General features: G+C 46.0%; 1 protein-coding gene across 18 annotated transcripts in view; it reads left to right on the top strand.

The window, feature by feature from the left end:
* TRAK1 (trafficking kinesin protein 1) overlaps positions 1 to 12,642 on the top strand; it is a 102,137-nt gene that overhangs the window by 51,132 nt on the left and 38,363 nt on the right. For 17 of the 18 annotated variants that reach the window (XM_059939358.1, XM_059939345.1, XM_059939347.1 and 14 more), the window contains one exon: positions 8,268 to 8,344. In XM_059939358.1, the coding sequence (XP_059795341.1) occupies positions 8,294 to 8,344 (51 nt within the window). In that variant the 5' untranslated portion in view covers positions 8,268 to 8,293. Of the gene's footprint in view, positions 1 to 8,267; positions 8,345 to 8,892; positions 8,991 to 12,642 lie in introns of those variants that run through there. The other variant, XM_059939348.1, reaches the window with a different exon arrangement.

Genomic DNA, 12,642 nt, shown 5'->3' with positions numbered 1-12,642 from the left:
ACTGTTACATTTCTCTTCCTTGCCTCTTCTTTGTTCCCGTCTAATTTCCCTCCTTTCTGTAATAAAAAAATTTTTAGCTGTCCTGAAGGTGAAAATAATATTTTCAGGACAGTAGCTGCAAAAGAAAGATATAGTTGACCCTCGGTATCTGCAGGGGATTGTTTCCAGGACCCCCTTGGATACCAAAACCCATGGATGCTCAAGTCCCTTATATAAAATGGCATAGTATCTGCATATAACCTACACACATCCTCCCGTATATGTTAAATCATCTCTAGATTACACATGATACCTAATACAATGTAAACGCTATGTAAATAGTTGCCAGTGCGGCAAATTCAAGTTTTGCTTTTTGGAATTTTCTGGAATTTTCTCTTTTCTGAATATTTTCAATCGGGGGTTAGTTGAATCTGCATATGTAGAACCCATAGATATGGAAGGCCAACTAGACTTCATTGTCAACATGCATAGTTTTCTTTGTAAATTGAAATTCACTAGACTTGTTCCCGGCCTGAAGGAAGTCTGTGGCGTAGATCAGGAAGACAGAGGTTTGGTTTGGAAGGCTTGGTTTCTGTGTCCAGTTTTGCTGGAAGCCTGACCTGTATCCCAGAGCAAGGTGTTCACTGGGCGGGACCCTGTTTTCTTCTGACCCTGTGAATAGTGAGAATATGTGCAAGACGTGGAGGTAACCATGTTCCCTGGATTCTGAGGTGATTTAGGTGGTTTTCTACACCGTTAACGGTTCTAAAAGAGATACTTCTGATTGAAAACTGAAGGACAAGATCAGTTTGGGGTAACACTCATATTGGTAGCCACGGATACAGGAGACATTTGTTGTTCCCTCCCAGGTCACCTTGTGGGGGTGATGGGCACTTCCCAGTGTCACCCGTTTAATCTTCAAAACAGCCTTTGAAATAAGCATTGCTCCCATTTTGCACCCAAAGAGACTGAGGCTGAGGTATGTTGTCCAGAGTCCCAGGGCCACAAGCACAGAGCAGGGACTTCGCCCCGCCTTGGGGTCTGCCCTCCGCCACACCCAGGCTCTCAGCTAGGAGAGCCTCGGGCCCTTGCCTCCCGTTACCTCATGTCATCCTCATAACCCACAAGGCACCCGGAGAAGCAGCCTGCTTGGCTCACACAGCTGTCAGAGGCACCATGGCTCTTTCTGTCGTCAGGAGAGAAAATACCTGGGCTCTGTGTCTTCTGGTCACTGGAGGCTTGCGTTGTGCAGAAACTGAGTTGATCTCAAGTGATTTCTTACTGAGCGGTGTTCTTGAAGACGGACTTTGCTTGTTTTTCCCCATCCCGTCTGCTCAGGATGAGCTGGAGCAGGTGGGGAATCACAGTGCTGCTGAGTGACATGGTGGTCACACCCGCTCTGTGCCCGAGTGGCGGCACCTGCACCAGGAAAACACTGGTGAAGAGTGGAGTTTTGTCATCACTCCCTTGTGGTTTGTTGCATGGCAGTTTCCCTCCGCTTTCTCAAGGAGAGGCCTAAAGAAGCCCGACTATGTAATGTTTTTTCACCTGGACGCTTCTGAGGCTGTTACCCAATTGCAAGCTTGGTCACTCACTTCCTGGCAGGCGTCATTCAGGATTGCCTTAGGGTGGCAGGATTTGAAAAGAGCATGTGGCACGGTCTGGGGTTTACTGAGCCCTGAGACTGCGGGATAGCGCACCTCCCCTCCTCAGAGGCGGCTGCTGTCAGTCTTTTGCACAAAGGGCAGTTTTCAGGTGCTGAGCACTAGCCAGTAATTATCACCTGCAAAAGCTGAGATGAAAACGATGGCCAACATCACATGTCCAAATTCTCCAGCTGGTTCCAAGGTGAAGCAAATGGAGCTCATTCCTCCAGTTGGAGAGGGACGTCCTGGGCCGCAGGGGGGAAGGCTGGGCCGTGTGCGGAACTGTGCCGAGTCCCGCTGGTGGTTGTGATGTCTTGTGGGGTGGGAATGTCCACCCCAGGAAAAGAGCCGTCAGGCCTGGGCCCTGCGGTCTGTACTGATGCAGCGTGACCAGCAGCACTGCTTTGTAGGACTCTCTCCTGTAGGGTCACGTCAGAGGAAGGAGCTGGCCTAGCTTATCGGCACTGACCTCAGCACTGTTACAAAGGTCTCTCTGCCCATGGTTTTCATCACCTTGGTTTCAGCCTGCGGTTTGTTTGTTCGTATCCATGGCTACTCCACTCAGGCCTCTGGTGATGTGCCTTGTTCAGGGCGGTTCTCTTTCTGGGGTGGGGGTACCAGCATCACCCCAGAGCTGGCCATGGGCAAAGCTGACCCACAGTCTGTGCATTTTGGGGTCCCCTTACTGCTCTGCCCACTTGGGGCACCTGTCCCCCAGTCCCCAGCCGTCTTGTGTCTGAACTCCCCAAGAGCATTTCTCACCTGGCACTTCCTGCTTGTTCCATACTAATTTTTACATGTGTCTGACCTTCTCAGTTAGGCCTCGAAGTCCTCGAGGGTAGGATTCATGTGTTTACTCAGCTGTGGTTAAGAGCCCCAACTTGGGGGTCAAATAGAATCAGACCCTCGCATTATAGCTCTGTGACCTTGTTGCAGTTTCATGTCTAAAATGTGGGTAATAGTAGTACTTTCTTCCTAGGATGAGCATAGACCCTGAAGGAGGGGTCTACATCCAGCACTTAGACATCTAGCACTTAGCAGAGCGCTGGGCACACAGTGAGCAGTTCTTAAGTGAGCCACTTGATTATCACCAAGGAGGCCTTCATTAAATACTCTGGTGATGAATGGCCACCATAGGTCAACTCTGAGTGTTCAAGGCTAGGGAAGGGTGGATGGTTATAGCACCCAACAGACCAGGTTCAAGTACATGGTTATGTCCTGTCTGGCTTTGGACGAGTCACTTGGCCCCTCTCTCTGTCTCATAGTGTTTCATGGGGGTCATATTTGTGTCATCGGGTTGTTCTGGGTTTTAAGTGAAATAATATTTGTAAAATGCCCATGGTAGCAGTTAGCATGTTGTAAATACTTAATAGTTATTTCCTTTCTTCTTCCCGGCCTCTTCAGTAACTTGCTTTGGTGCCCTGCTCTCAAACTACCCTGGCAAGGGAAAGTGAGCCTGTACAATACAGGTGGGAAGGGACATGGGACATTCGTAAGAATTAGGTTCGTTATGCTTCTGGCCATTTTTGACGTGAAGCCATTTAAACAAGAATACAAAGCATTTGTGCCTTTTTTCGTTTTGTTCTAATTAGTGACAAATGAGCATTGTTTTTTTTTACCAGGTACTGTGGGCCTCACCCTATTCCTGTACACACTTCAAGGGCTGCATGAAAATAGTTAGGTTTTATTTGTTTTTTAAGCCAAATCATGTGTGTCTTATGGGTCTTAGTAGTTAGTACACTTGGGCTTTGGGGCCAAGTCTAAATTATTTTGAAGATAGATATTGAAGGGCAACAGGCAAAGGAAGGGCATGGCTGAATCTCCAAGAAGTGGCTGTAACTTGGGAGAAGGGTGGAAGAGTAAAACTGGAGAGAGCTGGCTCTCGGTTTTCTTATGGATGTATCATGAAAGTCTTCTGCCATCTGAGCAAATATTTTTTTTTTTTAATTTTTATTTATTTATTTTTGGCTGTGTTGGGTCTTCGTTTCTGTACGAGGGCTTTCTCTAGTTGCGGCGAGTGGGGGCCATTCTTCATCGCGGTGCGCGGGCCTCTCACTATCGCGGCCTCTCTTGTTGCGGAGCACAGGCTCCAGACGCGCAGGCTTAGTAGCTGTGGCTCACGGGCCCAGTCGCTCCGCGGCATGTGGGTCCTCCCAGACCAGGGCTCGAACCCGTCTCCCCTGCACCGGCAGGCAGACTCTCAACCACTGCGCCACCAGGGAAGCCCTGAGCAAATATTTATGACAACTATCTCTGTGTAAAATAGATAGCTAGTGGGAACCTGCTATAAAGCACAGGAAGCTCAGCTCGGTGCTCTATGATGACTTAGACGGGTGGGATGGGGGAGGGTGGGAGGGAGGTCCACGAGGGAGAGGATATATGTATACATAGAGCTGGTTCACTTCATTGTACAGCAGAAACTAACCCAACATTGTAAAGCAGTTATACTCCAATAAAAAATAAATACATAATAAATAAATAAAAGAAAAAAGAAAAATAGTCTAGTCTGTGTGGGATAGATTAGTACATTTCTGTGCCATTCATCAGTGCTGATTTTTCGAATGGACGATTTGCTATTCCTAAACGGTTTTGCTGTCTGAGAACATTCTTGTGGCCGGAGGAAGGCTCCATCATGAGATCATGAAAGAATGTGTTTACCTTGTCATGTTATGGGGACGTGGCTGGAATATGGCATAGGTGGTTCAGGGACGCTTGTTTGCATGTTATTTGGTGGTAACTTAAAATATCGTGGTATAATTTACATACTGTAAAATTCGCCCATTTTAAGTGAACAATTTAGTGTTTTTTAGTAAATTTACTGAGTTGGCAACCATCACCATAATTCAGTTTTGAAACATACACATCTCCCTCCCATAAGATCCTTCATGCCTGTTACATACAGTTAATCCCCATTCCTACTCCTAAGCTCAGGGAACCACTGATCTGCTTTCTGTCTCTATAAGTTGCCTATGCTGGATACTTAATGTGAATGGAGTCATATAATAGACGGTCTTTTATGTCTAGCTTTTACTGAGCATAACATTTTTTGTTTGTTTTGGACATCTTTTGCGGGGAAGTGGATTTATTTGGTAGAGTTCCCTTGGTCAGAAGTGGAACTTCTATTTGAAATACTGTTCTCCTGGAGAGAGAAACTTGAGACGGTTTATTTTAGATTGAGAATATAGAAGACTGGTGCTTGAAAAGTGCAGCTTGTGCTTGTCTTACTGTTTAAAGAGTCATTTGTTATTCCTCATTTCTTGGAAGAGAAACCCAAGACACACAATTACAGAAGTTTGCCCAGGGCCTCATGACCTTGGTAGAGTCTCCTATGAAAACCTGAGCCTCAGGGCCCCAGAGTCAGGGATCTGACCTACACCACAGATGCTTTTTGCTTTCTTTGTGCTTCTTAAACTTTGTTGATTTGTGCTGACCTCAGCCTTGCCCTTGCGTTCTTTGTGGCTCCCTAGTTCAGTTCAGGAGCCAGACTGGCCTCGGTTCAGTCCCCGCCATATGCAACCTCATTTGCTGTGACCTTGGTCGGGTCCTTAACTTCTCTGAGCTTCAGTTTCCTCATCCGTGGAGTAGTCATCATAACAGCGCCTACCCTGCAAGATTGTTCTGAGGAGTAAACGAAAGAAGCACATTAAATCCCCGGACATAGCAGGGCCTCCATAAATGTTAGCTGCTGCCCCTGCTAGGAGTCTCCTCTTATTTTGAAATTCGCCATTTGCTAGCTGTGTGACATTGGATGAGTTAGTTAACCTCTCTGGGCCTCAGTTTCTCATTTGTAAAATGAGGTTAATGTGAGTGCCTACCCTGTAGTATTTATTGCTCTGAGGAATAAATGATATAATCCATCTAGAGGGCTAAGAACAAGGCCAGGCTGTAGTCAGCGTGCTTGGTAAAAGTAGGCTGCTGCTGCTACTAATTTCTCTTAAAAGTTACCTCAGGGAGGACCCTCTATTGTAGTCAACTGCATATTTTTTGAAAAATATTTTAAGTAATGTTTTCCCCATCAGTGCATGGTTACTACAAAAAAAAATTTTTAAGCACAAAAAAGAATATTAAAATTGGTAATTCTATCCAAATTTCAGTGTTTTTAATGGCTTTGCTGTTTTCTTCTGTGTATTATAAATCTGTACACCCCCCCACTGGTGAGATTATATGTATTTTGAAAACGTAACTAGAATAATAGTGCACATGCTACCATAGGAGTTTTTCATTTCTGCCTCTGACTTCTGTAGGTGGGCTCTGTCAAAGACCTCAGAACCTCCCGGAGGTTCTGCCTGCATCTTCTGCACCCCAAGCCTCCACCACAAGTGTACGTGGTGACACTATGTGCCTGACTGGTTAATGCTGGAAAAAACCCTGGCCCAGGTGTACGTTTTATTGGGTTCAATTGTTAAAGCATGTTAAATATTTCTACAATTAGCTTTATAAAAGGGGTCCTTGTGCTGGGGGATACGAGACACTACACAGGCGATAACATCATTAGAGCTTAATATTCACACACACACGCACACGCACGCTTGCGTGCGCATTCAAGTAAAATGGGGAAATCCGAGTAAGATTCCTGGATTGTAGCAATGTCAGTATCCTGGTTGTAAATATAATGTTACAAAATGTTACTATTGGGTGAAACTTACAGGGTATATGGGATCTCTGAGTTATTTCTGACATCTGCATCTGATTATCTACACATGATTAACTACAGTGATCTCAATTCAAAAAAAATAGCTTTAAAAATATAAGTGTAATTTCCGTTTAATACAGTTCCAGAGCAAAAAGCTGCTCCGAATCTTGTTCTCTTATGTTAGGGTGACATAGAACCAAGATTAGTTTAAAATGTAGCCTGGTTGTCTTTTTTTCCAGGAAAGCAGAAGACTTGGTCCTTTGAGGAGAGCAAGGGGGACATTAGCTGGCCCTAGAGTCGCAGCACAAGCTTCAACACAGAGGCCTTTGTACCTGCCGGTAGATGACAGGGGACGCCATGCTCTCCTGGAGGGAGCTGGCTAGAGGGCTCCCGGGTCTTGTCTGTACCGTTGCAGAGCATCACAGCTGTGCAGCATGAAAACCAACTCCTGTCCGAGGCACAGGAATCTCCACTTGAGGATTTCTTGTGACCTCGAGCTGATGATCTATTTAGAGCAATTTGAGCTGGACTCCATCTCCGTCAAATTAAATTCTGGTTCAGACCAACCCTGTACATCTCCCTTGCTTTTCCTTGTGGGAAGGGGAGGAAAATGCCTGAGGCAATGCTCTCTCCAGTGGCTGGAGGGTTCCTGCCGTAAAGCACTGGTTGGAGGAGGGGCCAGCAAAGGAACCCCTCCTCATCCCCCGAGCCCCCAGCTCTGAGGGCCCTGTGTTGGGAGGGTTTCAGATTTGGAACCAGATTTCAGGTCTCCTCCTTAAGCTAGAAAATCATTCCAACAGATCAGATTTCTCTGCGCTCACTCACTAGGATGATCTCTACTTGGATTTATAAAATATTTAGAGGCCTATTGCTCTCCAGTTGCAGCTAGCCATTAGTAACGCTACTGAGTTTGGCTTAGCAATACACTTCAGTTCCCAAAGGCCTGGCATGCGCTGTGACTGCAAGTGGGTTGTTGCGAAAGCTGACTAAGTCCTCTACGCTTAAAAGAATGATTTTCTAGAGTCTTAGTTATGAGGAGTTACTAACAAGTTATTATTTAGCCCCTAAGTAGCTGGTTTCAAAAAATTTTACACTTTGGCCCTAAATCCATTTGCTTTCGCTCCTTCCTCCTCAGAATAAAACCCATGCTACCTTCATGGTATTTGGACTACAGATCGATTCCCTGCCATTGATTTAAAATAAAACAACCCTGAGATTTTTCTGGAGACTAAAGCCTCCTTTCATTGCACACCCTCTTTCTCCAGTGGAAGAACACAGTCCTAAAGTGGCCTGCAGACAGCCTCTTAAGGCCTCTTAAGCAAATGGCATATGTCATGAAATACCGTATGTGAGGGTATGGGGTGGGAGTGTGGATTAAAAAAAAAAAAAAAATCTGTCACCCTGGTTTTCGTGGTTTGGAAACCGGTTGCAGAGCCTTCGAATTTAGGCCATTTGGGGAAGAGGGGGCTGTGTGCCATTATGCAATCATCAGCTTAGGCTGTTTAATAATTATACCAAGAGCTGCTTTGGGAAGGACCCAGTCTATCCACGTAGTTGGGTCTGCACAGTGAGTGGGTTCGAGATCCTCTGGATCTTTCTGACGGTTCATACCTCAGTCGCTGTGCTGCTGACCCACTTCGGTTTGCTGACCGTATATGAGGCCAGACCCCTTTCCACTCCAGCGCCCTGCCCTCAGCGCCACCCCCGAGTGTGCACGTGCGTATGTGCATGCATGCACACACACACACACACACACGCACACACACACACACACACACACACACACACGCAGCGTCAAGGCTTTGCAGTGAATAGTAGACCCCTGCCCCCTCACCCCACAGCTTGAATCTTTTCTCTGGAACCGGGGAACAAAACCCGGTGGGGCTGAACCCGGCAATACCAATCACCCTTTGTGCCCAGTACGACTTTAGAGCCACTTTTTTAGGTGGGTTGTTTGTTTGGCAGGCTTGTAGCATCAGTAGTTTCATTGTCGTTTTTATTTCTTGCAGTTTTATGTGCTGAAAGAGTTGGCCAGATGACTAAGACATATAATGACATAGATTCTGTAACTCGGCTTCTTGAGGAGGTAAGTGATTCGGGTCAAGGCAAAGAGTCATTTATAATTGACTGATTATAATTTATATCAATTAAAGCATACATTAGTATCTTTCTCGGTGAAGAATCTCAGAAACTGAGGCCTCTCAGTATAATTCAGTGGCTTTATTTTATTTATCTTTTGAACTGAGAGCTTATGTTGGCTTTTGTCACTGTAACTTTGTACAAGGTATTTTGGATTTTAAAAGGAATGTATTAATGACACAGAATAGGGTGGCATTTAAATACTTGCTATAGAATATCCTGTTTAAGATTTATAAACCCTTAAAATATATACTAATGATATATGTTAAGTGTATACAAAAAATGTCAGAAAAATACATCATTATCCATATTTTTGTAACGTTTTAGTTCCATTTTGTTATGTTTTTATTTACATCAGGTTAAGGGAATATTATTATGCAGTGTCAGCATGGAAATAACCAAAACAAGCGTGGCAAGAAAAATTTAGGAAACGTGCTTGGGATTAGATGAGCTGCAGTTAGTCTAGAGACTATGCTTTTCTCAATTTCTTCTCAGCATTCGGTTGACAGTTGAGAATTAAGGTGCTATGGTGGCCTCTGGAAGCAGATGAGTGTAATATGTGTATCCCCATGCCTTCAACAGGCCAGAACATGGTAGGTTCTCAGTATTTATTGAATAAGTGCCCATCTTAAAGCACTACCTCCCACTCTCCCAACAAAATCAGACCTCAAATGCAGAGGTGCTAACCTTTTTTTTAAAGATTTTTTTTTTTGATGTGGACCATTTTTAAAGTCTTTATAGAACTTGTTACAATATTGCTTCTGTTTTATGTTTTGGTTTTTTGGACCTGAGGCGTGTGGGATCTTAGCTCCCTGACCAGGGATTGAACCCGCACCCCCTGCATTGGAAGGCAAAGTCTTAACCACTGGACCGCCAGGGAAGTCCCAGAGGTGCTAACTTTTAGACCCTGGTTTCTGCTCTAGAATCTAGAATGATTTGGGGTCATGTGACTATTCATTAGTCCTTCTTGAGGAAGAGAGTAGAAAGATATGAGAGACACAGAAATCATCATTTTCAGCCAGTGGCAGGACAAAGTTGAAACACAGGACCAAGCAGGAGTGTGGGACCTGAGGTGTTTTGGTGGGGGGCATCTTTTCACCCCATTTTTATGTCTCTCTCTTTCCCTGTGCTTTTCCCTTCTGCACATCCAGTGTTCTCCTACCCGCTCTGAGGGCTGGACCCTTCCAGTGCTCCCCCACCCCTACCCCAAGTTCCTGAGGGTTCACCTGCCCTGCTACCCACTCCCCTCCCATTCTCCTGAAGGCCACTCACGGGTAGACCCAGTGTATCTGAGACAGGGCAGGAGCCGAGACCCGCTTGAGCACCTGCATGTCAGGGAAGTTACAAACTCCTCAGCCCCGAATAAGTGAGTTTAGCTTTTTTGGCCGTGTGACAGGGCCGTTGGTGAGGCATTTTAGGACACTGGCCTTCTGGTGGCTCTCCAGTTGCAGCCGTCTTGGCGGTTGGCATTAGCTACCTCGTAGGCTAGCTTGGTTGGCACCACCAACTTTTGAAAATAGTTTTTACCATGTTTCCCTTTCCTGCTGTGTCAATTTTCCCCAACAGTGTCCTGTTTCTAAATCCACCCCTCACCCCATACCCAGTTAGTCCTCAAGTCTTCTGAGGGAGGTCCTACGTCTGTACCTTTATTATTTTTTTTTCCAAGGCCACCACTCCAGCTCCTGGAGCCCTGGCAGTAAGATTTGAGTTTTCTCTCTGCTGTCATCTTCCCTGCACCTGCCACCCTCCCAAGCCCCCTTTAATGACCTCGGCTACCCCCGACACTCAGAACTCCTTGGCATGGCATTCAAGGCTACACACTTGATCACATTCCTGCATCCTCTTCGTACTCATCACCGGGACCTGTCTCCTGCTCTCCCACCTGTGACCTTTTGCACCGTTTGGCCCCTCTGTCTTTTCTTGCCTTTGAGTGTCATACTGCAGGGCTCACTGGGGATCTCTGAAGCTGTCACACTCCCCCAGCCCCAGGTAGTCCGTGCCCCGGCCAGCCCTGAGCTCGGGAGCCACACTGTCATTCTGTTGGCTTTGTTCATCCAACTCGATTGGTTAGAAGTTTTTCCAAGGCGAGGACCCTGTTGGGTCCTGATTTCTTTCTCCCTTTTAATCTCGGAAATGATGGGCCTTTGATAAGTGTCTGCCTCTGTGGTCATGCTTATTATTAAGGGTAAACTTTGAGAGCTGGGTGTCGTCTGTGCATCATCTCATTAATTCTACGATAGTTCTCAGAAGTAGATGCCACTATTTCCCCCATCCTTCTGTGAGGGGACCTACATTTGAGAGGACAGAAGACGCCCGATGGCTCAGCTGCCTTCCAGCCCGGGCCCTTAACCACTATGCACGTGGCCCTGTTGATTTCGGCTGTAGTTGTTTACTGCCCTGTTTATTTAGTTTTGGGGGGTACGGTTAGTTGATTGTCAATGAGACATTTTTACTTTAAAAACATGAACAGGATAACTTTTTTTTTAATGGGGTGCTGCTTCAGTGAGTATCCATGGCCCACGGTTCCTGGCTCCTGCCGAGTGTGAGCTGGCAGGGCTGGGTGAGGACTCTGCAGGGCCAGACCCGTCTCTGCTGGGATGCTTGAGGACCACTTCAGAGGAGCCTGGGACTCCAGCCCTGTATGCAGATCCTGGTCATCAACACTTCACAGCTCATTTCTTAAATGAGTGTCACTGTATAAAAAAGTATGCCGTCGTCTTTAAAAAAAAAACTGAGTTGCTCAAAAGAATATTTATGGGGCAGTTTCTTCAGGTGGCTCTTTGCTGTGCTTCTTTGTTTTATCTTTAGCAGCTCACCATGGCCATGGTCTGTGTGCATCTGCGTGTTTTATATACAACGCTGTGCCTCTCCTTTTCCTGATAAGAATCACATCTGAGTTGCTGCCTTTCTTTGGAACTAGGCGGGTTTCCTGGTTAAAGTCTAATTGACCCAGCGCGTGAAGGTTGTGCCATGCTGTGTTTTTCTTGGCTTTGGTTCCAGTTTCCTCTGGTCGTTTGCTTTGGTTTTGCATGCCTGCCACATGCAGGCGGGGTGCTGGCGGGATTTGCACGCGATGCCGGAGCACAGCCCTTGGCCAATGTGAAGAGTTTGCTTTCAGGTTAAAGGGGAAGAGGATTCTGCAGCTTGCCCTGGCTTTTGCTGCTGTTCGGAATTTACCTTTGGGCAAAGCTGTCTCCTCCCCAGTTACAGAGAGGGTTATTCCGGGAGCCCCTTAGTCATGCTTTTTTATCCCAAATGGGTGAATGAGATGAGTCAGCGCTCGGCATGGGAGGCAGGCAGCTCTGCATCTCTGGGGCCGTGCCAGGCGGCTCGAGTGTTCATGGTCATTGCTAAAAGGGGCTGAGACACAAGTCACGGTCTTTTTTTTTTTAATTTTTATTGGAGTATAGTTGCTTTACAAGGTTGTGTTAACTTCTACTGCCCAGCAAAATGAATCAGCCATACATATACATATATCCTACAGTGCATTAAGTTTTCAGCGAAACATAGCTGTGGAGAGAGGGAGCTAGGAGAGCCAGAATGAGCCCCACCTGGCCGCCATCTCCTGGGGAATAAAAGAACCAGTTCTTCCAGTAGCTGATTTCCAAATTGAGATTTGTTTATGGTCTCATTTTCTCACTGGAGTTTGATCCAGTGGTCATTTCCTAGCTGTTTTCCTGGTTTTCGAAGTAAATATTTATCACATGTTGGCTGGTTGTAAGAAATGAGACCCTTTTCATTACTGAAATTCTTAAAGAGAAACCCAACTGGCCTTTTGCCTTAGAAAAACCAGATACCTTCTGATGACTTTTTTGTTTAAGATTTTCATTTCATCTCTGAATATTTTTTACTCTAACTTCCTTTTTTTTTTTTTTTCCAGCAGAGCGTTTTCTTTATGTTACTATACAGACTAGATTTTGGGTGTAGACAAAGTGAGAGTTGCCCCCTCCGGAGGGCAAGGAGGCCCTCAAGTCTGAGGTTTGACGTGTATTGGGGTATAGTGGGGAGAGGCGAGGGGCTTCGTTGTTGAGCCCCTCAGCATTTGTTTCCTTCCCCTGCCTGCGTCCCATTCCCCTTGGATTCTGGCCCCTGTGTGCCGTGGGAAGCCTTTAGCATCCTTCACGTGCTCATCAGTGCCTTGCCCAGCCTGTCTTCATCGTTATGATTTTGGCTTGATTTGTTTGCACTGAAATCTGCATACAAAATATCTGTGTGTGCTGGAACTTAGCAGCTCGAATGCATGAC

This window comes from Balaenoptera ricei, chromosome 11 (genome assembly GCF_028023285.1).
Source record: "Balaenoptera ricei isolate mBalRic1 chromosome 11, mBalRic1.hap2, whole genome shotgun sequence".
Classification (NCBI taxonomy): domain Eukaryota; kingdom Metazoa; phylum Chordata; class Mammalia; order Artiodactyla; family Balaenopteridae; genus Balaenoptera; species Balaenoptera ricei.
The sequence above is the reverse complement of the archived record's forward strand: the minus strand, read 5'-3'. Positions and strand labels throughout refer to the sequence as shown.